The sequence below is a fragment of the Corythoichthys intestinalis genome, chromosome 11 (assembly GCF_030265065.1).
Source record: "Corythoichthys intestinalis isolate RoL2023-P3 chromosome 11, ASM3026506v1, whole genome shotgun sequence".
NCBI lineage: Eukaryota > Metazoa > Chordata > Actinopteri > Syngnathiformes > Syngnathidae > Corythoichthys > Corythoichthys intestinalis.
The window spans coordinates 31,607,951-31,633,013 of record NC_080405.1 but is presented as its reverse complement, the minus strand read 5'-3'; the positions used below and the strand labels follow the sequence as shown (position 1 = coordinate 31,633,013).

At 38.7% G+C, this 25,063-nt stretch overlaps 2 protein-coding genes across 2 annotated transcripts; both read right to left on the bottom strand.

Annotated features, from left to right (window-relative positions):
* Positions 1-1,620: 1,620 nt before the first annotated feature.
* Positions 1,621-13,410, bottom strand: xiap (X-linked inhibitor of apoptosis). Its single transcript, XM_057849743.1, has 7 exons — positions 13,269-13,410; positions 7,226-7,487; positions 6,592-7,150; positions 6,318-6,417; positions 5,083-5,161; positions 4,847-4,886; positions 1,621-2,235 (listed from the first exon to the last, which is right to left on the bottom strand). Exons 2-7 carry the CDS (start codon positions 7,463-7,465, stop codon positions 2,042-2,044), a joined length of 1,212 nt encoding a protein of 403 aa, XP_057705726.1. The 5' UTR covers positions 7,466-7,487; positions 13,269-13,410; the 3' UTR covers positions 1,621-2,041.
* Positions 13,411-15,677: 2,267 nt separating this feature from the next.
* psmd10 (proteasome 26S subunit, non-ATPase 10) lies at positions 15,678-25,003 on the bottom strand. Its single transcript, XM_057849745.1, has 5 exons — positions 24,771-25,003; positions 24,592-24,690; positions 23,218-23,364; positions 16,961-17,127; positions 15,678-16,860 (listed from the first exon to the last, which is right to left on the bottom strand). Exons 1-5 carry the CDS (start codon positions 24,882-24,884, stop codon positions 16,707-16,709), a joined length of 681 nt encoding a protein of 226 aa, XP_057705728.1. The 5' UTR covers positions 24,885-25,003; the 3' UTR covers positions 15,678-16,706.
* Positions 25,004-25,063: the final 60 nt, after the last annotated feature.

Below are 25,063 nucleotides of genomic sequence, written 5' to 3'. Positions count from 1 at the left end.
ACATCCCCCCACCCCCTCAGTCTTAGCACAGAATGGTTTGACCCCACTCTGGCGCACTCAAGGCTACCCTACATACTAGTACGTGCCCTGAAGCGGGAAATTAAAATCTGTCATTGTTATAAACTCTAAGGTTGTCGAGTAGTCATAAATCTGGTGCGCAGAAAAGAAAAAAAAAAAAAAAAAGATGAAGCTCATAAAAGTGAATGAGAAAAAAAAATTTAGAAGGGGGACAAGAAGCCAGAGAATTGGGGCTGGAGTTGGCTGTGGACGGTGATGTCGGTAAGTGAACAACAGCCGCTAACACTGAATGTTTACATTCAGGATCATCGTGACCAAAGCCCAATTCGGGTCTGTCACTGGCCGCTTGTAGACTATTGAGCTGGGGTATGACAAGACATGCTGCTCACGTTGAGGAGAGGTGATGGGAGATCAGGGATATATGTTAGTCTGTGAGGAGCAGGTCCGGGCCCGGCGGCTGATTTTAACTTAATTTAGCGTAGGCTACGCTCCACCATATCACAGGGCAGGCGTAACAACCTAGCCATGTTCTCCATTGAGCGTGAGCTTGCTCAAAAACTGGATTTCACTTATGTTATAAATGACTTTGCTGTCAAAAAATCTAGGTGCATCACTGTTTGAGGGCTTGATAATTAGGGCTTGACATTATTAAAGACTCTTCCCATCCTGCCCATCACCTGTTTGAACTGTTGCCCTCTGGCAGGAGATATAGGGCGATGAGGTCACGTACAACTAGACTCAGAGATAGTTTTTTTCCTAGGGTCATCCGCGTTCTTAATACTGAACAGCACTAATTCCTCATGATGCTGCTATGTAGCGACTTTTGCACAATAATTTATTCTTGTCTTTTATTCAGTGATGTTTTAGTTGTGTGTTATTTTATAGTCTTGTGTTTTATGGTCCCACGGAGTAGCTTTCCAATTTCGTTGTTTGCTGTGCTTGCAATGACAATAAAGGAATTGAATTTAATTGAATTGAATAACCCCAGGGATGTGGAGGCGGAAGGCACAGGATGTTTAGTCATACTGTTTTGTTGCTTAGCAGGCATGCATAGCACTCTCAGTTGTATTGTATTGTAGCCTACATAGGACATTAGATGGAAATTGTTTGTTTATATTGTGTCACATCACATTACGGTGTGTTAACTTACTTAACTGTCCATCTGAAATATTTTGAAAATTCACTGTCATTGCTTGCAAAGCGTTAAAAGTACTGCCTATGTTGTCGTGACAAGCAGGGGTGGGGTAGGGTGGAGGGACCCTATAATGGTCTCTTGTCCCCGGGCCCCTGCAAGTCTGTTAACAGTCCTGCTGGTCAGCTCCTACTTTGAAATATGGCATTGGCACACTCAAATACACGCCTTGCATATTAAATTAATTATTACAATTGAAACTGCATAAAATATTCTATTCTCATGAAACCCATTACTTTCGTCCTCACACGCTATTAACAAGAGACTTTTCCACATACAAAAAGGCTGCAACATAGGGATCCCCTCCAAAGACAATGGTAAAGAGGAACTGATGTAAATGGACCATTCATATTAACCTCAAAAAAAGCAACTGAAGACTGTATGTGGTGTAAATAAATTTGCACAGCATGTTTTATGATCAATTATTCAATTTTATTACTGAAATAGCTTTCATAACACATAGTATTGTCTTTATAGGTGTTATATTATCATTAATTTAAACACAAATAACCATGGAGTAAGAAGTAAAATCTTAAAACTGTCAAACTATGAAATAAAAGCAAACAAAAGTAAATTTGAGTACAGTATATCCAACTACAAGTCAGTTTGAGCTGTTCTAACACCAAACATATGGAAAATGTATTCAAAGGTACCTGTGGAATGGGGAAAAACAATGTTTCCTTACTATCAATCTGTAAACAAAAATAATTTTATAAAGTACTCAATTAGCTAGTCTTTTGCAATATTACAGGCTATCTACAATTAATAAAATACAATGTCAGGGATTGAGATAGCAGCATGGTAAATTGGATTGGCAAAAGCTTGTTTTTCTTAAGCAATGTAAGTCTTGACCTTCTGCGTAATGGCCCCACAACAAATTGGGCACTTAGTAAGTGTCTGTGAACAGTCCTCACATGTGGCCAGATGACCACACGGGATGAAGACGATGCAAGTATCTTTGTCCATACATACTTTGCACTGTTTTTCCCTCTGCAGTTTCCTTAATGTCTCTAATGGGTCCTCATCTGAAAAAACAATTGGACACAACAACATACAACCTTAATCCTTTTTTTTTTTTTTCGATATTACGACTTTTTTTTCAAAAATCTAGAAGTGGGGCAAAATATCTCAATGTATTGCATTGTTATCCATCACATTTAAAAAGTCGAAGTTCTGCTCAACAATTGCGTATATATGTTTTGACGCACAAATCTGTGATTCATTATGTTCTTGCTTTTTCCTTGTACAAATTTGGAACCTCCTTAAAGGTGTCATATTTCAAATCCATCTGATGATCTGAATTGTATAGTTTCCCGAGATTCCCGCACATGTGATTAAATTGATGACACACTTGTTAGACCCTTCACTTGCGCAATTGCTTGGGGAAACTCATTTCGGTTGCTTTACATAGTGGATTAATTCATTTTATCATCTACACATTTCTTATTTACTGGTCCATCATTTCAGCAATTTGAGCCATGTTTGCTCATGCTTGTCTCCTAATTTTTCATTGTCTATATGCTTTGAGTGTTGATTAAAAAATAAAAGCTTAAGTTTGAAAAAGCAACTTTGTTATTACATGTTGACATTTATGGCTAGACAGTCTTTCATAACAGGTCTAATCATATTTCATGCTGCTTAGCAAGCACTGCGGCCACAGAATTTTTGGTGCATTACTGACACAAGGTATACTGAGCATACAGAGTGCCTATAATAAGTATTCACCCCCTTGGATGTTTTCCCATTTTATCGCATTCATTAATCAATCACGGTCAAAAATATTTGGCATTTTTAACACAAAAATTTATCGGAAATAAGTGAAAACAGATTAATGTAAATAAAATAAAAACATATAAAAGAAAATAATTGTTTGCATAATTAATAATTCATCCCCTTCAAGTCAGTATTTCATTGATGCACCTTTGGCTGCAATCAAAGCAGTGAGAGTGTGGATAAGGCAGTCTTGTGTATCTGCCCACTGCAAGTTGCGCTCATCTTCTTTGCAAAACTACTCAAGCTGTCAGGTTGTGCGGGTATCGGGCATGAACGGCCATTTTCAAGTCCAGCCACAAATTCTCTATAGGATTGAGGTCTGGGCTTTGACCATGCCACCCCAGAACATTTACCTGTTTTTTTTTTTTTTTTAAAACCGTTCTTGTGTAGCTTTTGCAGTTTGCTTTTGGTCATTGTCTTGCTGGAAAATAAATCTTCTCCCAAGCTATAGTTCACTTGCAGACTGAAGAAGATTGTGCCCCAGGATTTCAGTGTATTTTGCAGCATTCATTCTGCACTTTCTTTACAAGCCATCCAGCTTCTGCTGCTGAGAAACATCCTCACAGCATGATGCTGACCTACAATGCTTTGCAGTGGGGACGGTGGTTTTGGTGATGTGCAGTATTTGGTTTCCTCCAAACATAATGGCCTGTCTGACAGGCCAGAAAAGCTCAACTGTGGTTTCATCAGATCAAATACCATATTAGCCCGAATATAAGACGGCCTTGATTATAAGACGACCCCCTCTTTTTCAAGACTCAAGTTTTAAAAAAAAAAAAAAAAGACTTTTTGAACACCAAATTAATTTTCATACAGAAAATAATTACGGTACACCCGAAACAAATGATTATAACAATATTGAATATGTAAACTAAAATGCAATCACATTCGTAAATGAATGGTTTCTCATTTTTGAAATGTGAATAAACCAATCTATTGTGATAAAACAACAAAATTGCAATAACTGCATTAACCATCAAAGTGAAGTCTAACTGTAACTGTAGTCTTGAAACAAATCTGAATCAGGAAAAACATTGCAATAAAATTATGCAAACTGGTTAAACTTGAGAGTAGCCGAGATCTGTCATGACAGATCATCGCTTCAATGATATCTGGCGCCATCTAGCGTCGTCAATGGGTATAATGTCTAGACCGCGAATATAAGACGACCCCTCTTTTTCAGTCTTATTTCAATGCAAAAAAACACAGTCTTATGTTCAGGCCAATACGGTAATGTTCTTCCACTTGACCATGGAGTTTTCCACATGCTTTTCAGCAAACTCTTGTCGAGATCAAATTTGACTTCTCTGCAACAGTGGCTCTCAACAGTGATGTTATGATTGGCGGAAACCAAATAGTGCACATAACCAAAAACACACCATGCCCACTGTGAAGCATGGTGATTGCAGCAATATACTGTGGAGATGTTTCTCAGCAGCCATGATCCAAAGCAGGTAAATGTTCTAGAGTGGCTGAATCAAAAGCCATGACCTCAAACTCTCGAAAACTTGTGGCTGGATTTAATGGCTGTTCATACCCGATACCCGCGCAACCTAATCAAATTGTTTTGACCATGATTGATTTATGAATGCAATGAAAGGGGAAAACATCCAAGGGGGTGAATACTTATGATGGGCATCGTATAATGAATTTTCCAACAATACCCAATTATATTTATAATTTGACATACCTTTGGTTAATAAATTTTGTTCGCATGCATTGCGGTGTATGGTGCAGGCCTTAATTCAATCAAACAGATGCCTTTATAACACAGAGTAGGTGTGCAATTTATGTATTTCCCGAGAAGTAAAATGAGTAAGTGGTGCAGAAAATGGATGAAACCTAGTCCACAAATGTATTTACCGTTTCTGTATGTTGTGAATCCATTCTGGTTACTTTGGCTCTGCGGGTTAAAAAAAAAAAATCAAGTTAAAAAAGGTAGCATATTAAAATATCTGAACAATATTTGCATCCATTTTCAGAGTTGGCTGATTGCCAAGTTCTGTAACAAATAAAGTATCCAAAACTTCTTTTCAAGTTAATGTATGGCTAAAGACAAGGTGACATTTACAAAATGCAAAAATATCTTGTAGTCTTACAGCATTATCTCTTTGAGGGTCTTGTAGCTGGATGCTGTTGATAAATTCTTCTCCTTTTTCTTCCAGCAAGTAGCTGCATCTGGTTGAGAATTTGGAATTTCGTTTGTCAAGTTTGTACACCACAGTTAAATGAAATTCAAATTTAATTGATCGTTGTCATTACCCATAAAGATGTCCCATCCCGATCGATCGGGTCCGATCACGTCATTTTCTAAGTATCGGAATCGGCAAAAAAATATCGGACATGCCTTTTTTTAATATATATATATATATATATTAGTTTTTTAATTAAATCGTTTTCTAATTGTATTTAACGTTACAGACAACATGTCTTACACTCATCCAGAGTCTTTAGTTTTGGCTTAAAGTAGGGCTATCAAATTTATCGCGTTAACGGCGGTAATTAATTTTTAAAAAATTAATCACGTTAAAATATTTAACGCAATTAACGCATGCGCTGCACGACCCACGCATTGTCGCGTTCAATCTATAATGGCGCTGTTTTACCTAAATATAAAGCTAAAAGGCAGCGTAAAATGAGTAGAGTGAATTTTGGCAGTCTTTGGAGCCTTTTTTTTTAATGGGCTAAAGCCTTACAATCCCTCTCTCAACAATTAGAAATATCGTGGGAAGCAATGTGGGGAAGAAAGGTAGTAGTTGATCTTTTTCTTAACACCCTATGTTATTTCCCAACGCAGAGAAGATATATCAATTGGTGCCACTACGCACAGTCATGGTTGCACTTCCCATCGTGCATTTGGGCACAACAGTTAAATCGCTACAGTATCATTTACTGAAAGCTCAACAAATACACTAGATGGCAATATTTAGTCACAATATACAAAGCCACATTTATCCTTTAAGAATTACAAGTCTTTCTATCCGTGGATCCCTCTCACAGAAAGAATGTTAATAATGTAAATGCCATCTTGAGGATTTATTGTCATAATAAACAAATACAGTACTTATGTACTGTATCTTGAATGTAAATATTCGTCCGAGTTTAATTCATATTTTTCTTAATGCATTGCCAAAATGTATATGATCCGGAAAAATTATCGGGAATGATTGGAATTGAATCGGGAGCAAAAAAAAAAAAAAAAAAAAAAAAAAAAAAAAAAAAAAAAAAAAAAAGCAATCGGATCGGGAAATATCGAGATCGGCAGATACTCAAACTAAAACGATCGGGATCGGATCGGGAGCAAAAAAACATGATCGGAACAACCCTAATTTACCCAGGGTAACTTCTGGCATGCTCCTCCCACGGGTCTTCATCAGGCTGCCAGCTTTTTAATCCTCCACCACAACGAAAACACATCACCATGTCTCCTGTCCCTGTACAAAACACACAATGTGTATCCAAACAGGCTACATTCAAAACATAACGATATGATAATATGAAATATCACAATAAGCAAATGAATAAGGAATTGCTTAGAATCCAGGTTTTATCAAAGAACAGACTTTGTTCCAACTTCAAAGGTGTCACTATTTGCTGATGAACTTTACCAGTGCTGTAGAAGCCAGCCGTTGCAAGTCGAGCATGATCTATTGGGTGCCGGATCCCCGCAAAGCTGCCCAGCCTTTCTTCCAAACTCCCCATAGGGCTGAGAGTATTTACTTGAGGTGGACTGCGGTGATTCTCCTCTCCTGTACTGTCCTCAGATGGGATGTTTCCCACATCATGGCCAAGGATGAAGAAGCAACAGGGAAAATGTTTGCTATGTTCACCCCAGGCCGTGTCTCCTGCCTCCCAGCCCCCGAGCATGCCACCGCAACAAAAACACTGCACCCTGTCGCCCTGGCCCAAGTAGTAGAGGCCAGCTTGGGCCAGATCTCTGGGTGTCACAGGAAGATCGGACGGCCAAGAGGAAAATGTCTGACGTCTGGCCTCCTCCCTCCTCATGTGAGGAACCATTGGGTAGGTGGTTTCGTCAACCACTTCCCCCGTTCTCAAACGATATTCCATGTCCTCGGCTTCCTCATTGTATCTGGAGCCAGTCAGCTGTGAACTGTGCTGGAAATTGGTGCAATGGGTGCATCTGAGAAACTTGCACAATGGGGAAACCTACAATTCAGATCAGAATGTTGATGAGGATAATGACAGGAAAGGCGTTCAGTGTCCAATACCACAACATCTCACCTCCTTATGCCTTTCTACAGGTGTGTCGCCTCTGCACCAGTTTTCTACTGTCATCTTACAACTAAAACAACGAACGCGATCGCCTTCTCCGGTAAAGTAGAAACCAGCCCGTGCCAGTCGCTCTGCGGGCACCTGTTTGGACAGACTGGAGCCATTGAATGAGTGAAGTCGGTTGTTCATTAGCGAAAAGTCAACCATGTGATCGCTCTCTAGTTCGCCATCTTCTCTGAGGTCTGACATGACAGCAGCGGCCAGGAGATTGCTATATCAGAGCAGGGGAGAAAAAAATGATTAGAACACAGGCAAATAGGGCAGCCCAATCTAATCAACAACTTTTTATTTATTTAGTTTTTAACCCCTCTCGGATATTGTGGTCAATAGAACTTGCATGTATTCAAAGTTCCTCTTTTCCTATATGATTGTTATAAAAACACTTAAAACCTTTAACCTGTTCAACGGGAAAGTGAGTAATTGTGGTCATTTAAAATAAATATTTGCAATTGGCATTTTATACATTTTTTAAAATAATACATCATAATTGTATTTTTTATATACAGTAATGATATTTTTATGAATTGATGAAATGTTACTAAAAACTAAGTGAATGAAATTAAAATGAGCAAAAACAGACAGTAATGATATTTTTATGAATTGATGAAATGTTACTAAAAACTAAGTGAATGAAATTAAAATGAGAAATACACCGATTACGGCCCCAAATAACACTCCGGAGTTGATATTTCATAGTAATTAACTTATTGCATGCCATTGACAGCAATAGATGTCTAATTTAAACTGGGAAGACAGACTGAATGCTCATTTTTCAGTGCCATTGACGCGTTAGATGTCCATTTCATAGATTGGGAGACGTGAATGGATGAATGAGTTGAATGAGTTCTCTGTATTAAAAAAACTTTGTGCATGAAAGAGTTCATTTGCACCTTTGTGCATCAGGGGCGTTACCGGGGAGGGGGGGGTGCAGCGCCCACACACGGACACGCTCTGCCCACCCAAAGAAAACTGGATGTAGTACTAACGGCAGTCTGGGCACCGCGAATGGTATCCCATTCATATAGTACTGATGTGTTCTAAGTTTTAACCTATGCGTTGTTACCTCCTCTTTCACCAAAAAAAAAACAAAAAAAACAAAATTGAAATGAAATGTTGGTTTTGTTCCTAGGGGGCGCTACACACATTTACGCATATTTAGATTTTTTTTTTTTTATTTTTTTTTTTTTTTTATATTTTATCAAAGTTTTCACCAGTGTTCATCTGGCTGTTGAGTTTGGTGAGTTTTGAAGCATTCTGGGGGGGTCAAAGTAGGGCTCAGAGCGTTGGCGTAACAAAGAATGACTGCTAGAGGGCGCTACATAGTGTATTTGGAATTTGTCTTTAATAAATCCCTTGAGAGTCGAAGGACGCGCCGGCGCGTCCTCAGCACACGTCGTCTTTGAAGCGCCCTCACGTTTTAATTACGTCACCCACATGCCGTTGGTTGGTCTCGTTTTAAAGTGCGGAAGTTGCGGTTTACTCTCGTTATTATTTGAAGTCAATCGACCAACTAAAAAGTGAGATATTGTCATTTAAGTTTTATAGTTTTATTGTCCTCTCAAAAAAACATTAAAGCGCTGCATGGATCATTTGTTTATGTCTATATTTCCATCATTTCTTGTCCTTTTTCAAAACGGAAGCTCCATGAAAAAAACACAAATCAAACGAACCCTTTCGAAGTCACAGTGGAAGCACAAAATGCGTTTTTTTTTTAATAAATATAACAGCCGTGCGAGGTTCCACCGAACGAGAGGGAGGAGTGTTCTGAAGCAGCGAGGTGGCGAGCGACGGCCGTTTGGATCGAGCAGCGACTTTGTGTGACTTTGAGAATGAACGGAAAACTAAATTTAGCGCAAGCAATTGTGCTTTTCGATCAACTTGAGGAAGAGGATGGTCCAAATTCGTCATCATCGTCTTCTTTGGAAGAGTCCTCGAGTGAAGATAGTGACGGATTTGAACACGTGGGTGACGCCATTGACGAGCAGAGGTAAGCCAACTCACTTTTTTTTTTTTTAATGCTGAAAAAGTTTCTTTTGAAAGTTTCTTTTGATATTGCAAGACAAAGTTAATTTCGATGCAATATAAGTGTGTGTTTGTGTATATAATAATAAAATGTGCATATCAGATCAAAGTCGTACGTGCACTGTGTGTATCCTAGGCAGGAATTTATAATTTGTGGTGTTCTTTCTATATGAAGATTAGGGATGTAGCACATATTCAGCTATGGTATTCTTTCTATTGTCATACATATAGATTTCCATTATTATTTATTGCTGTATATATTTTTATTTTATACTTTATTATTTTCAAAAATACTGACTTTTTTCATGTACATTTATAGTGACAATGAAAGTAAAGTGAAATGAAAATGGAAGGGTGGAAAGAGGACCGACACCCCATGGAAGTGTGGGCTGTGTGATGTAGCCCTGTGTCTAATTCCAGGACGAAACTACTTTTCGGAGTGGCATGCCTGAAAAAAATTTAACTTGTGTATTGTAAATATTTTTGAAAGTACTTTTTTTTCCCAATGTTACACCCCCCCCCCCCCCCCCCACAATCAGTCTTCTCAATTTGTGTATATAAATGTGTGTTCAAGAAGCTTGATTGTGTGTACATAGTTTTCATCAGGTGATGGGCCGCAATACCTAAACTCATAAAGAGATGGCCTTTAAACACTTTTTGTGTTAGATGGTATATTTTTTCCACTGTTCTTCACTGTTTGGTCTGCTGTATATAACCTGTTTTGACTAGAGCATGTATAAAGGCAAAAAACACCTATGGCTATACCTGTTGTTTACGTTGAATTGTCAAATATAAGACTATTTATTCTAAATTTTTTTGGATGAATGTTCATCCTAACATGTTGAATAAATATTACAAAGTTTCAAAACGGTTCGTTACGCATGTTTGGTTGTCAATTGGACATCAATATTAAAAATTTTGACAAAACCATTTTGGGATTTTTGGTCTTTTTGGGCCCAAAATGATGATTTTTAATTGGTCAGTGAAGGAAACAACAGTTTGGACATGAAGTTCAAGGTGTCACAAAAAAGGGACCAAACCAGGCCATCGTGAACAATTCTTTCTTTGAAATATAAAGGCAACTTCAAAGCCATGCAAAATAAGACAAAATAGGCCCAGACCTTAAAAAGGGTTAAACGGTATCAAAGATTGCACCTGTCTTGACCTGCCTGCCGATTTTGGTGCATTTTGAAGCATTCTAAGGGGGTCAAATTGAGCTCAAAGGTGCTGCGGAACAAAGAATAACTATAATAATAACAATAATAATAAAACCGAGGAACCACAATCGGTTACCTAAAAAAAAAAAAACATTGTCACCTGCATGTCCATACTGTTCAATTATGGATGTGTTCTAAGCCAAATCCAATCAACTTTTATTTGTTTAGACCAGGGGTCTCCAAACTTTTTCCTGTGAGGGCCAAATAACTTTTCCCTTCTCTGATGATGGGCCGAGGTCAGTTTGTAGCAGAAAAAGTGTGACGATTGCAGGAGTGCCTAAATGTAAAAATGTATTGTTTTTCAGAAAGCCACAATCAAATAACCCTTTCTGGATTCATCACGGAACAAAAGTAAATATAATATAATATAATCATAAATAATAGTAACACTATTAATTAAATAGATAATAACCAAATAACCCTGCCTGGGTTCTTCACAGAAAAAGTAAGTAGTTTGGGGACCCCTGGTTTAGACAATCTCACAACAACAGTTATCTCAAGGAGAAAACAAAACATGTTTTAAGGTGCAGTAGCCCTATGCTGGATTTCGATCTACTTGAGCATTGTAGCTTTTTTTTTTTTTTTTTTTTTTTTGTTAATTCAGTACGTGACACAGATGGATTCGGACCACAAACAGGATGTTTTGCTCATGTAGTAAACCTAGCTGCCAAGAGAGCTGTAGCAATCAACAGTGTGCCCCGCCTCACTTTACAAATAGTAAAGATTGTTCTCAGCACTTTTATACAAAATTTCTTCAGATCAGTAAGAAGTAAGCATATGAATATTATACACTAAAATGCATGTTTATATGATGGCAATTTAATTTTTGCTCGCCAGCAAAAATAAATAAAACGAAACAAAAAATACAATTGTTATTTTTTTTCCCAGAGCATTAAATGTATTGAATCTAATCGAAAATCGTGTCCCCTGTATCGAAAATTGTACCGAACAGTGACTTAACTGTATCGTTGCATCTCTATGGAACACCATAGCAGAAGCTATGAGGGGAAAAGTTTTCATTTGCCTAAATGCTTAAGTTATTAAGTGCAATTTTTTTTTCTTTTCTTGAAATACACATTTTTTTAATTCTGTGTTTCTGTGCGGGATTAATATTGTTGTCTTTTACTTAAGAGGCATGGTCTATTGTTTTTAGTTGTGATTTCTTAAAAGTATTTTTTAATTTAAGAGTAAACATTTATCGCGTTTAAACGGGTGTACTTGATCTATTAATATATACTGTATTCTGTGTTATTGTAAATTGTATATAATCATATAATAATTTACGAGATAAATTATCGTATACCAAAATTTGTTATCGCGACAGGCCTAGTTCGACGTCTGTTTCATAGACGGGGAGACGCGAATGAACAAACGAGTTGAAAGAGTGCTCTGTATTAAAAAAAAAAGTTTGTGCATGAAAGAGTTCATTTGTATCCGTGCATGCATATATCCAGTACTCTGCAAAAGTTTTAGGCAGGTGTGAAAAAATGCTGTAAGCTAAAATGCTTTCAAAAATGGAAGTGTTAATAGTTTATTTTCATCAATTAACAAAATGCAGTGTATGAACAGAAGAGAAATCTAAATCAAATCAATATTTGGTGTGACCACCCTTTGCCTTCAAAACAGCATCAATTCTTCTGGGTACACTTGCACACAGTTTTCGAAGGAACTCGGCTGGTAGGTTGTTCCAAACATCTTGGAGAACTAACCACAGATCCTCTGTGGATGTAGGCTTCCTGAAATCCTTCTGTCTTTTCATGAAATCCCAGACAGACTCGATGATGTTGAGATCAGGGCTCTGTGGGGGCCATACCATCACTTCCAGGACTTCTTGTTCTGCTTTACGCTGAAGATAATTCTTAATGACATTGGCTGTATGTTTGGGGTCGTTGTCATGTTGCAGAATAAATTTGGGATTTTTCTTTTGTTCACTCACTTTGCATTTTGTAAATTGATAAAAATAAACAATCATTGTTTATATTTTTGAAAGCATTCTTAGTTTACATCATTTTTTCCACACCTGCCTAAAACTTTTGCACAGTACTGTACATTTTTTAAATAAATACAGCACGTGCCCATTGGTGCGTAGAAGTGCTTATACAAGCACTCCTTTCACAAAGGTGTTGGAACACGACATAATATAATATGTGGGATGGGCACGGGCGAGGCAAGTTTGCCTTCACACAAGAACAGAGTGTATCATTGTGCCACCCAGCAACACAATGAGTGAAAAACATGTAAACACACACAGTTGGGTCATTTTGCTGAAGTTTGGAGAATTGGAGTGGCTTTTTGATTAATCAATAAGATGCCTTTGCTCTTTGAACTCTTGCGCACTTCAAAAATAACGGCAACTGGCAACAGCGGAACGTATTTATTATATTTATGAGCACCAGTAAGTCCTAGTTCTCAATTTGTCCAGTCACGTAAACGTTAAATTTAAAATCCACAGTGTCTGTCATGAACGACTCACGCGGCTCTGAGTGAGCTAGCAGTCACGCTTCGCGGAGGAAGTCAACTGCTGCTAAGCGGCACAAACACAACATTAACTCGGTTGTTGCAAACAATATTAAAAATAAATCTAAAGTGGACGCGCTGTAATAATTGTATACTTACCAGAGTGGTAATAAATAGCGAAAATTTGTATCCCATCAGCTTCGTGCTAGCTGTACGCATTAGTTAGCCTCACAAACGTAGCTATTCTACGAATTAATTCCACTTATTGTTTATTAACTATTAAATTAGAATTTTACCTTTAGTTATCCAGTTCTTCGTACTACAAAGTCACCTTGAACTTTAGCAGCGTTGTTTTATCCTTGGAGTGACAGATAAAGGAGGAGTATCGGATGACGCGACCCTTTCAGGAAATCGTTGGGCTTTAAAGGTTGGATTTTTGTGCGCGACCTGTTCTGCGCATCCCACGTGACATCAAATATGTCATTCAACATTGTCGTTGTATTATCTTTTATTTATTATTCGTTTTGCACGTACTATAGTTCTGGGTTAAAACAAATAGTTCTGACTGGGTCAGAATATAATAGAAGAGCCTGTCTTTCCAAAAGTGCCTCACAGTAGAAGAAAAATAGGTTGCAAAAGTCCTAACATTCTAACACTATGAATTTGAACAAATGAAAATTCACCTTTTAATAGTGATTGCAAAAGTACTTGCTTTCTCACTACACGCAAGTCACCTGACCGGAACCCGATTGAACATTCATTTCTCTAACCGACGACCACACTGGAAACACTACAAGTAAAAAAAAAAAACTGTCAGAACATTAACAAGGAAAAAAATTGCACAACACTATTTGTAGCTGCCAAACTATTGTTCCATCCAAAAGGATCGCAATTGGTGTGCAAAAGTAAACACCTCCTTAATCCTATATTGCCAAATGTAGAACATTTGATACAAACATTTCTGGACCTCTTTGCAGTAAAAAAAAAAAAAAAAAGAAAAAAAAAAAAAAAAAAAAAAACTTAAAACTTACTGTGTTCGACAGGACCGTCAACAGACTTGCAGGGGTCCGGGGACAAAAGACCCCCCGTCCCACCCCACCCCAGCCACCGGCTTGTCACGACAACATACGCAGTAGTTTTAACGCTTTGCAAGCAATGACAGTATAAATTTTCAAACTATTTAAATTGAGATGGACAGTCACAGTGGAGAGAACAAGTATTTGATACACTGCCGATTTTGCTGGTTTTCCCACTTGCAAGCCATGTAGAGGTCTGTAATTTGTATCATAAGTCTTCAACTGTGACAGATGTAATGTAATACAAAAATCCAGAAAATCACATTGTATAATTTTTAAATAATAAATTTGTATTAAACTGCATGAAATAAGCATGCTTTTTTAAGAACCCCTCCTGTTCTCCACTCATTACCGGAAGTAATTGCACCTGTTTGAACTTGTTACCTGTATAAAAGACACCTGTTCACATGCTCAAACAAACAACCTCTCCACAATGGCCCAGACCAAAGAGCTGTGTATGGACATCAGGGATAAAACAATAGACCTGCACAAGACTGGGATGGGCTACAGGAAAATAACCAAGCAGCTAGGTGAGAAGGTAACAACTGTTGGAGGGATTATTAGAAAATGGAAGAAGTTCAAGTTGACGGTCAATCTGCCTCATTCTGGGGCTCCATGCAAGATCTCACCTCATGGGGCATCACTGATCATGAGGAAGGTGAGGGATCAGCCCAGAACTACACGGCAGGACCTGGTCAATGACCTGAAGAGAGCTGGAACCACAGTCTCGATGAAAACCATCGGAAACACATTACGCCGTCATGGATTAAAGTCCTACAGCGCACGCAAGGTCCCGCTGCTGAAGCCAGTGCATGTCCAGACACGTCTGAAGTTTGCCACTGACCATCTGGATGATCCAGAGGAGCATTGGGAGAAGGTCATGTGGTCAGATGAGACCAAAATTGAACTTTTTGGTCTAAACTCGGCTCGTCATGTTTTGAGGAAAAAGAAGGATGAGTACAACCCAAAGAGTACCATCCCAACCTTGAAACATGGAGGAGGAAACATCATTTTTTTGAGGCTGCTTCTCTGCCAAGGGTACAGGACGACTGCACCGTATTGAGCGGAGGATGGATGGGGCTATGTATCGCCAGATCTTGGCTGACAACCTCCTTCCTTCAGTGGGAGCCCCGAAGATGGGTCGTGGCTAGGTCTTCCAGCATGACAACGACCCAAAGCACACAGTCAAGGCAACTAAAGAGTGGCTCCGTAAGAAGCATCTTAAGGTCCTGGAGTGGCCTAGCCAGTCACCAGATCTGAACCCGATAGAAAATCTATGGAGGGAGCTGAAAGTCCGTGTTGCCCGGCAGCAGCCCCGAAACCTGAAGGCTCTGGAGAAGATCTGCATGGAGGAGTGGGCCAAAATCCCTGCTGCAGTGTGTGCAAACCTTGTCAAGGACTACAGGAAACATTTGGTATCTGTGATAGCAAACAAAGGTTTCTCTACCAAATATTACGTTCGATTTTTGTGATGTATCATATACTTATTTCATGCAATTAAATGCAAATTATTTAAAAATCATACAAGGTGGTTTTCTGTTTTTTTGTATTAGATTCAGTCCCTCACAGTTGAAGAGAACTTATGAAACAAATTACAGATCTCTACATGCTTTGCAAGTGGTAAAACCAGCAAAATCGGCAGTGTATAAAATACTTGTTCTCCCCACTGTAAATTCAACAGACCATAATGTGATGTGACCCAATGCGTATAAACAATTTCCATCTATTGTCCCATGTTGGCTACAATACAACTGAGAGTACTATGCCTGCCTGCTAAGCAACAAAACAGTATAACTAAACATCCTGTGCCACTCCACATCCCTGGGGTTATCAAGCCCTCAAACAGTGATGCGCCAAGATTTTCTGACAGCAAAGTCATGTTCCACTGCTGCTTATTTGTACTGTTTCGGTGATGGATCGTATTAGCGTTTGCTGTAATACACAGTGGGTTGTAAACCCAAGATAAATCCAGCCGCCGGACCAGAGTCAACTCACCATGTTTAGAGTTTATAACAATGATAGATTTTAATTTCCCGCTTGAGGGCACGTACGTAGTGTAGCCTTGAGTGCACCAGAGCGGAGTAGAACCATTCTCTGCTAAGACAGAGGGGGTGGGGGGCGTTGTGCCAAAAAAGGAAAAAAATAACATATGAAATATTTCAAATGTATAAGTTTTTAAGTATATATCGAGTAGAACATAATATTCAATCAAAGATTTAAATAAAGAAATATGTGAAAGTAAAATAAATTAAGGGTCATTCAGGGGTCCGTGACGGCATACCCGGTGGTTCAACCTCACTTTAGTTATATGTTTTACCACGAGAACTACATGTAATGTATCCTTCATGATACAAATTAGATTATTTCTGGGGTCAGGCATTACAGGGTTAAGCACATTTTATTATAAACAAGCGTAACACTGATTTTATTTAGTCATTTGCAACAATTCAAACTTCACAGAAGGTGGGCTGCAGTTTGGGCCGGTACATTTCAGTGTTTTTGAAAAGGTATGCCAACTGCTGTGCTGCTCACGAGGAGGATAAAAGCTTCACTTCTCTTTCAGTTTGGTGGCCAACAACAATATGCCACTTGATAAGGAAGGCTGATGACAGTGGTGTGGTTTTACACCCGAGACTGCACTCTTCGGCCGGTAACGCATCATCCTTCAACAATTCGACGAAGTAAGTTGCCCAGACTGCCCTTTGCCATTTGAAGGGGAGTTTTCTCTTCCTTGTTTTCGATGTAAATGCTTGCCCCATGTTCCACCAACAACTTGGCCGCTTCGACACGCTCCTCGTCACACGCCAAGTGGCTGGTTCAACAAAATTTAAAAATAGTACATATATACATCAAATAGTTGATTTTTTTTGTTCAAATAGTACAGTGGTATAAGAAATTTGTATAATACATACAGTGCTGTGTTGCCCTGCGAGTCCTGAATGTTGGTCGAGGCACTCTGTTTGAGAAGCAGCTGGATCAGGCGATAGTTGCCCTTGGCAGACGCTCTATGAAGTGGAGTTGAATCAAGTTTGTCTGTGGCATTAGGGTCTGCTCCATTTTCAAGCAACAGCAAGGCAATCTATGAAGAAAGAAAAGCACAACATTGAAATAATCCTACTAAAAGATGGGAGAAGTGTGTACTGTGTACAAAAGTAAGAAACAGCTCATTATAATGTGAAAAGCGCTATATAAGTATAACACCATTTACCATTTAAATACAATGGTCTCAGTGGCATTAGGCCTTGTTCAGACTGGCAGCCAAAATCCGATTTTTAGCCCATCCAGATTGAAATTGGATGGCTCTTTTGCAGTCTGAACAGTCACACAGCAGAGAAATCTAATTTTCGCAAGACGGATTGAAACCACAAAAACGGGAGATAGTTTCCGATTGATATGGACATGATGCTTTTCAGTCTGAACAGCTCGAGGGGTTTGACTGTCAGTGACGTCACTTTACACTGGATGACGCCTTTGTTGCCATAGATTCCTGCCGTATTGATCAATAATGTGACTCAGTCTGAACAGGCCAGATCCAATTTTTTGACACTTGCTAAATTAGTGTGAAGTCAGCCCTAAAAATCGGATTCGACGAGGAATATGGCTGGAAACAGATAAGGCTGTGTTCAGACTTCAGGCCTAAACGCCGGTCCTTGAGGGCACCTATCAAGTCTGTTTTCCATGTCAATCTCAAATGATTAATTCATCAGAAAACACTCCAGAAGCCTGATAATGATCCTGATTATCTGATTTGGCCCTGTTGGAGGAGGGAGACATGAACATTATATGGAATGTGTGCCCTCGAGGACCAGAGTTGGTGACCTGCGCATTAGACCATATGGATGCTAATTAAACTGCGAGTCTGCATGTTCGCTGCTAAATTCAGCCTAATGCTAGAAAACAGAAGATGGTGTCCCAAAGACAGATGATACTGACCCCAAACTTCTCCGAGACTTTTTGACGGCCTATAAAGTGAATATTTTGCTAAATGGGCAAACCAGTCACATTATCTCAAGCCAACAGCACATGCTTTTCAGTTACTAAAGATAAAAGTGGCTGACACGACACCCACTGCAAAAAGCAGTGTTGGAATGTAATGAAGTAAAAGTACTTCCTTACTGTACTTAAGTACATTTTTGTGTATCTGTACTTAAGACCAACGCAAGCTAAGTTTTTGTTTGAGCTCATGTTTTTTAATGCATTCATAATTTAGTTTATAGGTATATTTAGCCTTTTTTTGTGGGAATATGTTTCTGAACCATTTGTTTAGAGCAGGGTTCACTAAATCCGGACCTCGGTGCCACTTTTCCTGTCGTGTTTTCCACCTCTCCCTCCTCCAGCACACCTGAATCAAAATAATCAGGATCATTATCAGGCTTCTGGAGAGGTTGCTGATGACATAATCATTATCAGGCTTCTGGAGAGGTTGCTGATGACATAATCATTTGATTCAGGTGTGTTAGGGGAGAGAGACGTGGAAAAAAACGACAGGAAAAGTGGCACCGAGGTCCGGATTTAGTGAACCCTGGTTTTGAACATTGTTTAAAAAAACAAAAACAAAAAAAACACGCAAAAAAAGCATTTTATAGCATTTAAGCTTGTGGACTTTTTCAATGTAAGTTACCCAATTGTTGTTTTGTTTTACATAGATCCTCATTTTTTAAAATAAATTTATACCGTTCAGTGTTTCCCACAGGATTTTAGGAGACTGTGGTGGGAGGGTCTCTGACCCTCGGGGTAGGGTGTGTGTGTACATTTTCAAGCCTGGTGTATCTCTTTAGGGCATTTTGAGACCACTGAATGTAATATAATTTGCTGTATGCGGTGTCACCGGATCGCGCCAAATGCAGCAGAATGCAGCAGACAGTAGTCCCGTAGCCTGGTACACCAGACTCTGTAAATTCGGTTTTACATCACCAAAAACACATCGAGTCGCTAAAACCAACAGTCTGTCTCGCGCTAGCCATGTTGAATATGTTGAATATGTTGAAATGTCTCTCGCTAGTTTCTTGTCGCTTTACCGACGTCGCGTCAGCCCGTCGCTGATTGGTCCGCTCCGCTTTCTATTTACTGTGGCTGGCTCCGCCCTGGAAATTTTTTTCTGCTGAATGGTGGCCAGACTCGTACTCTCATAGCCAGGCATGAAAATGGGTCAGGGGTTAAAAAGGTGAGAAGGGTATGGAGGAAATATGTTCCAGTACACTGTACACCCCAACAAAATATTGAGCTCTGTCGACCCACACTGTGTTTCAGCAGGGCCGTGCAGAGACTGGTGGAGGGGCGGGTGCTTGTAGATCAAAAGGGGCACATGAACAAGTATTTAATACACCTTAAAACAACATAACTTCAATTTTAACCAGCTTTAGATAATAATTGGCTGCGACTGTGACATACTTTAATTGGGAGGGGGCAACAGTGAATAGAAATCAAAACTGTCATCAACACTTTATGGCTGTGACTCAGTCAGTCTGCCTCTTTTCTTCCTTCAACCTCTGCATCAAAACTTCCTTCCTCAACTTGTTCATCTGAGAACAAACCACATCAGATGGTCACTGAGCCACCAACAGCACAGTTTTGTCAAAACTATTATTTCATTATTATCCATACCTAACAACTCTAGCACCTAATGATTAATAAAGCAATGACATAAAATCTTATAGAAAAATAACATTGTAATTGTGTTTATAATTGTATTTAATACCCGACTAGCCTTGCAAACTTGTTCTTACCAGGTCTGCTATTCACCCAGCTGATAAGGTATCCACTGCCTTTAGCAGCCTCATCCAACTCTTTTTTTTATCCCTCAATCTCCTTTCCCTACGAGGCATGTCTATGTAATGAAATATAAATATTTAAAAAAAGAAAGAAAAAAAAAACAGACTCCCCGGTGGCTTTTAGTTTTAAAGCTTTCTTAATTTCTTTCTCTCTCAATAACGATGAAGGTAGATTTGTGTTTTTGTTATTCAATAAAAAAACAAAGTTACTTCTCTCAAAAATAAAGTTGCTTCAATCAAAATACAGTATATACTTTTAATCCCCAAAAAGTCACTTCAACAAAAAAAATGGTTTTTGATTGCAAAAATAAATTTGAGACAAAAAAAGCATTTGAAACCTATTTTTCTTGATTGAAACAAATTTTTCCATTGAAGTAATGTTGTTTTGTGTTTGGGCCACATTTTGGCTAGGACATTTGTGTCTTTATTATTCAATCAAATAAGTTGCTTTAAACAAAAAAATATATATAAAAAGAAAAACTTTGCACATGTGTCAATCACCGTTTAACAAAGCCTGAGAGGGTTTGAGTAGACTCACTATGAAACATTTAATAAAGCCAAGCATTTTCTTACTACTTTATTCTTGTTTAAAAATAATTCGGTGGGGCAGTAACATGTTTAAAACTTATCATAATTCTTACATTTTGAAGTGCTTGAAAACCATTTATAAATGATACTTTGGTGAAAAAACATGTCTTATATAGATATGTATCTTTTTTCCAATGTAAAATCTGAATAAATACATCAAACACGCACAAAAAAATGTGTGTGTGTGTTTTACTTCGCGGTTTTCACTTATTGCGGCGGGTTCTGGTCCCCATTAACCGCGAAAAACGAGGGATCCCTCTATTTCTGAAAAGCTTTAAGGAGCATTCCCACCACTCGTCGGGCCGGTGTTGTGCCGACACCGGCCGTCAGCTCAAGTCCCAACCGAAAATAACGTGTCTCAGGCGGACGACGGGAGCGATGCGAGGCGCCCCACTCCATCCGAGAGCATGCCGCTTAATTTGACTCAACTGTGCGTTTCTTCGTTAATATTACCGCTAAATACACGAGTTTGACGCCAATTTAACGGGAGCTATTTTTTCACGGGAGATTTGGCTAGCTCTGGCAGTGTTCAACGCAAGCTGCAACGAATGGCAGTAACTTTATTATATCGCAAAATATGAAAACGATTGAAAGCATTACTCACCAAATTCAATCTGCTGGCAAATGCAGGGAAGTGTGTATGCTGCGCTCTAGTCTGCCCCGCTCTGGATAAGGCCTGCTTTTTGTTTTCGCAGCTTTGCAATGCAACCAAAGGGTCTCCAAGCACTCCATGTACACGTAAAGAGTGCGCGCGATTGGAATAATGGAACGCAGTTTGGGCCGATGATTGGTTCTCGTCAGCGAAGCATCTAGAAGGATTTGCTGACTGGATTTCTTAAGTGTTCAGTTTACATACTAAGTCCGGTTGATGATGATAATAATAATTAAATAAAACCTCCCGACCCCCCCCCCCCCTCCTCCCAAAAAGAATTTCTCCTCGGATCTACGCAATTCACGTAGGTCGCCCTTTTTGACTTCAAAACGGCGAATTTCGCCGAAAGGTGAGAGATTTTCATGCCTGCACAGCTATGAGTCTGGTGTACCAGGCTAGTAGTCCCGTCTATGAGCGCGATCTGTTGGCGCGTGTGTCTGTGTGTGTGTGTGTGTGTGTGCTGTGTGTGCACGCACGCGCGCGCTATCGCTCGCGCGGGTAGTAGAGTGGAGTGGGCTACAGCTGTGTAATCGGCTGACTGATGCATCTGATTTTTATTATTTTTTTTCCGGCGGGGGAGGGGGGGGGCAAACGAGACTGTGGCGGGCCGCCACAGTCTCGTTCATTGGTGGGAAACACTGCCGTTTGAGGCTCAGCTCAGGTATTTTAATTTTTCATGTTCCTTATCCGATTACTCGATTATTCGAACTAACAAGTCCATCGATTAATCGACTACTAAAATATTCGATGGCTGCAGCCCTAATCTGTACTTTACTTGAGTACAAATATGAAGTGGTAATTTTTACTTTTACTTCACTGCATTTTACAGGAGGCATCAAACACATACAAGACTGAAAAAGCAGTTTATGCTGTTGCACCCTTCTTTAAAATAAACTGCTGTATTTTAAGCCAAAATAACAGTTGTGCTTGATAAAACAATATGTCTATATGTTGCCATAGCGGAATCATGACGCATTAAGCCCCTGAACTATTTTCAATTTGTCCGTCTTACCCTGGAAACCCCCGTTTACAGATGTCGCGCAACCGCTTAGGTTTCAACTCAGCCATAAAAAGAAGTAATTATATTTATTATTCAAAATGTCTGTCATTTTTAGCTTACAATCATTCATTGATGTCAAATATTTCGTTAAAAAAAAAAAAAAAAAAAAAACTTTAAAAATTTATTCACTCACATATTTTAAACTTTTTAAACAAATTACGTCACAATGAAAAAAAATGGTATCTGTAAATAAGTCATGGATATCTACCTCATAATTATAGATTAATTTTTATTTATTTTGTTGTTTTGTTTTTGTTTTTTGTTGTCATTTCCCCGATATGTTAGATGATAAATAATCAATCCAAACAAAGAAAAGAAAAAAAAAAAAAAAACGTTTAAAGGGGTAAATATATAAAAAAGAACATCTCGACCACTCCCTGATGTCTGCGATTTCTGCATCACGACCCTTGTTATATTACCATGTTTCACCCATAAAATCCCCGCAAAATTCGGCTGTGGCCGTTCACATCTGTGTCTTCACACTCGGTGATACATGCTACATGGAGTTTTTGGATCGAAAAGAGGTAAGTACGCGACAATATCTCGTAAAATCATGGCGTCTGTAATTATGCTCTCACCTCCAGTTAGGGTTTTGCTGTTTATTTTATTTTTTAAATGCCCTCCAGTTCAAGATTTTTCTTTTAAATTGTAAATTTTAAAGCAAAAACTTTTCTACTTGAGCAAACTTTTTTTTAGATACTTGCACATTTAAGTTTTGCAGGTGCTAATTTTTTGCACCTGTATCTGTACTTTTACTTAAGTAAAAAAAAAGAGTTCTTCATCCAACGCTGGCAAAAAAGGAAAATGAAGTTGTTGCAATGAAGGGTTGGCACATTAACTCTAAGTCAAACAAATATTTTAATCATATTAATTAATGTCAGCTATCTTAACAAAAATGTTCCTCATTGATACTGTTGAGTCCTATATAATTACTGGCTATACAGTAATTCCCGAATGGTAAATTTGATATTTTTACACCAATTCTTAAAATGAGTTTAAAGACTTTAATTTCAATCCAGGAAGATTGCAAACTAAACTGCAACATATTCAAGCCAAAACTGTGGTGGTACGACTGCATTAAAAACTTAAGACACTGACCTCATATCTGTCCTTCGAGGCGGCGTAATGTAGAGGAGTGCATCCATTTTGATTCACAGAGTTCAGCTGAGCTCCTTTAGATATTAATGCTCTGACAATGTCTTCTCTACCAGCAGAGGATGCAATGTGAAGAGGGGTCCATGCAGTCTGGAATGAACACGTTGCATGTTAGGACGACAATTTATCCATGGTGTCTCTTTGTCATTCTCTCCCATTCGAACATCAAGTTATTCAATGTGAAACAAAACTGTCACAACCCTACAAAGAAATCCAGTATATGCAGCATTATCACCTTGTCAAAAGTTAAGAATCTGCATTGGACAAGGTGTCAAGAGTCAAGAATGTCAAAAGTTAAGAATCTGCATTGGACAAGGTGTCAAGAATCTGCATTGGACAAGGTGATAATGCTGGAACTTTGGTTTGGTGCTGTTCCAGTGAGATTTACAAAGATGACTGCCTGAATAAAAACATCAAAATTCCCTTAGTCCTTGATGATATGGGGCTGCATGTCAGGCAAGGGCACTGAGGAGATGGCTGTGGTTAAATCTTCAATAAATGCACAAGTTTACATTGAAATTTTAGACAGCTTTTTTTATCCCTTCAATTGAAAATATGTTTGTCATTTTACAAGATGACAATGCATCATGCCAGAGCTAAAACTGTTAAAGCATTCTTTGGAAAAAAAAAAAGACTCATCCAGTCAATGTCATGGCCTGCAAATAGCCCAGATCTCAACCCTATTAAAAACCTGTGGTGGGAAAAAAAATGGTCCACAACAAGGCTCCGACCTGCAAGGATGATCTGGCAATTGCAATCAAAGAGAGTTGGCACCAAATTGAAGAATACGCATGAGGTCCATGCCTCAGAGACTGCGAGCTGTCATAAAAGCCAGAGGTGGTGCTACTAAATACTCGATGTTTTGATTGCTATTTCTTTGTTTCTCATGATTCCATATTTTTATCCTCAGAATGGAGCGATTCCATACATATTTCCCTGCACTCGCTCTATAAAAGTAACATTTACCAACCACCACAATGTTTTTTATTCATTTCTTTTAGTGTTTCTAAATGCTAAGAATGAAAGAGTTGCACTTTTGAACTAATTCATTATTTTTTCAAGCTTTTTTGTCGTAGTTTGTTCTACATGATAAAATGTCTGAGTGTCTTTTTGCTAGGGGTTGTAGTACCAACACATAACAAATCCAGCAGAACCAAATTTCTTATCAAGTAACCAAAAGAAGCAAGTCGAACACAGACATTAACAACGTGCATTGTTAAATCAATAGAAGCACATGTATTATTAATAATGGATCTGATGTAAGAAAGCTTCGGTTATTTCGTCTGTGTGCTTGTTGTGTGGTGTGTTAGTTCATACATCATCTTGCAAGTTCACTTCAACTCCCAGGTCAAGTAGAAATGAAACAATGTTGGTATGGCCAGCCGAACAAGCCCAATGTAGGGCAGTTCTGTGATCCTGTAATAAGAGAACCGTCAAGCCAAAATGATTGCTTTTGTCGTGTAAACAAAACAAGTTGCTGCCTCGTGCATTCTTACCTGGTCTGTTTTGCAAGCAAGGGTTTTATCCGATAAAATGCACTGTTTTAGTTTCTCGAACTGACCCAAATATGCCAAATTACAAACGTCGAGGTTTGATACAGAGCCTTCCATTTTTTTAATTATAATTTTACATGTAGCCAAAAGTGAATAGCCGCTATGTCTTGCTGTAGTATTTGTTTGAAACACGGGGGAATGACTCAGGAAATTAGAATTTGTGCTTCCGCCGTGTACCAGTTGAACCTTTCACAATAAAATAAAACACGATATTCTTCAATGTAAAATGTTGAAAT

Bases quoted from the DNA above. Each gene is read 5' to 3' on its own strand.
- xiap (XM_057849743.1), bottom strand. From the start codon at position 7,465: ATGTCAGACCTCAGAGAAGATGGCGAACTAGAGAGCGATCACATGGTT. The intron at 7,151-7,225 runs GTGAGATGTTGT...TCTGAATTGTAG, and splicing joins CTGTAGAAAGGCATAAGGAG to GTTTCCCCATTGTGCAAGTT. The intron at 2,236-4,846 runs GTAAATACATTT...TTGTTTTTTCAG, and splicing joins ATTCACAACATACAGAAACG to ATGAGGACCCATTAGAGACA.
- psmd10 (XM_057849745.1), bottom strand. From the start codon at position 24,884: ATGGAAGGCTCTGTATCAAACCTCGACGTTTGTAATTTGGCATATTTG. The intron at 24,691-24,770 runs GTAAGAATGCAC...CTCTTATTACAG, and splicing joins TTGCTTGCAAAACAGACCAG to GATCACAGAACTGCCCTACA. The intron at 23,365-24,591 runs GTATGAACTAAC...TGTTCATTCCAG, and splicing joins AAGTGAACTTGCAAGATGAT to ACTGCATGGACCCCTCTTCA.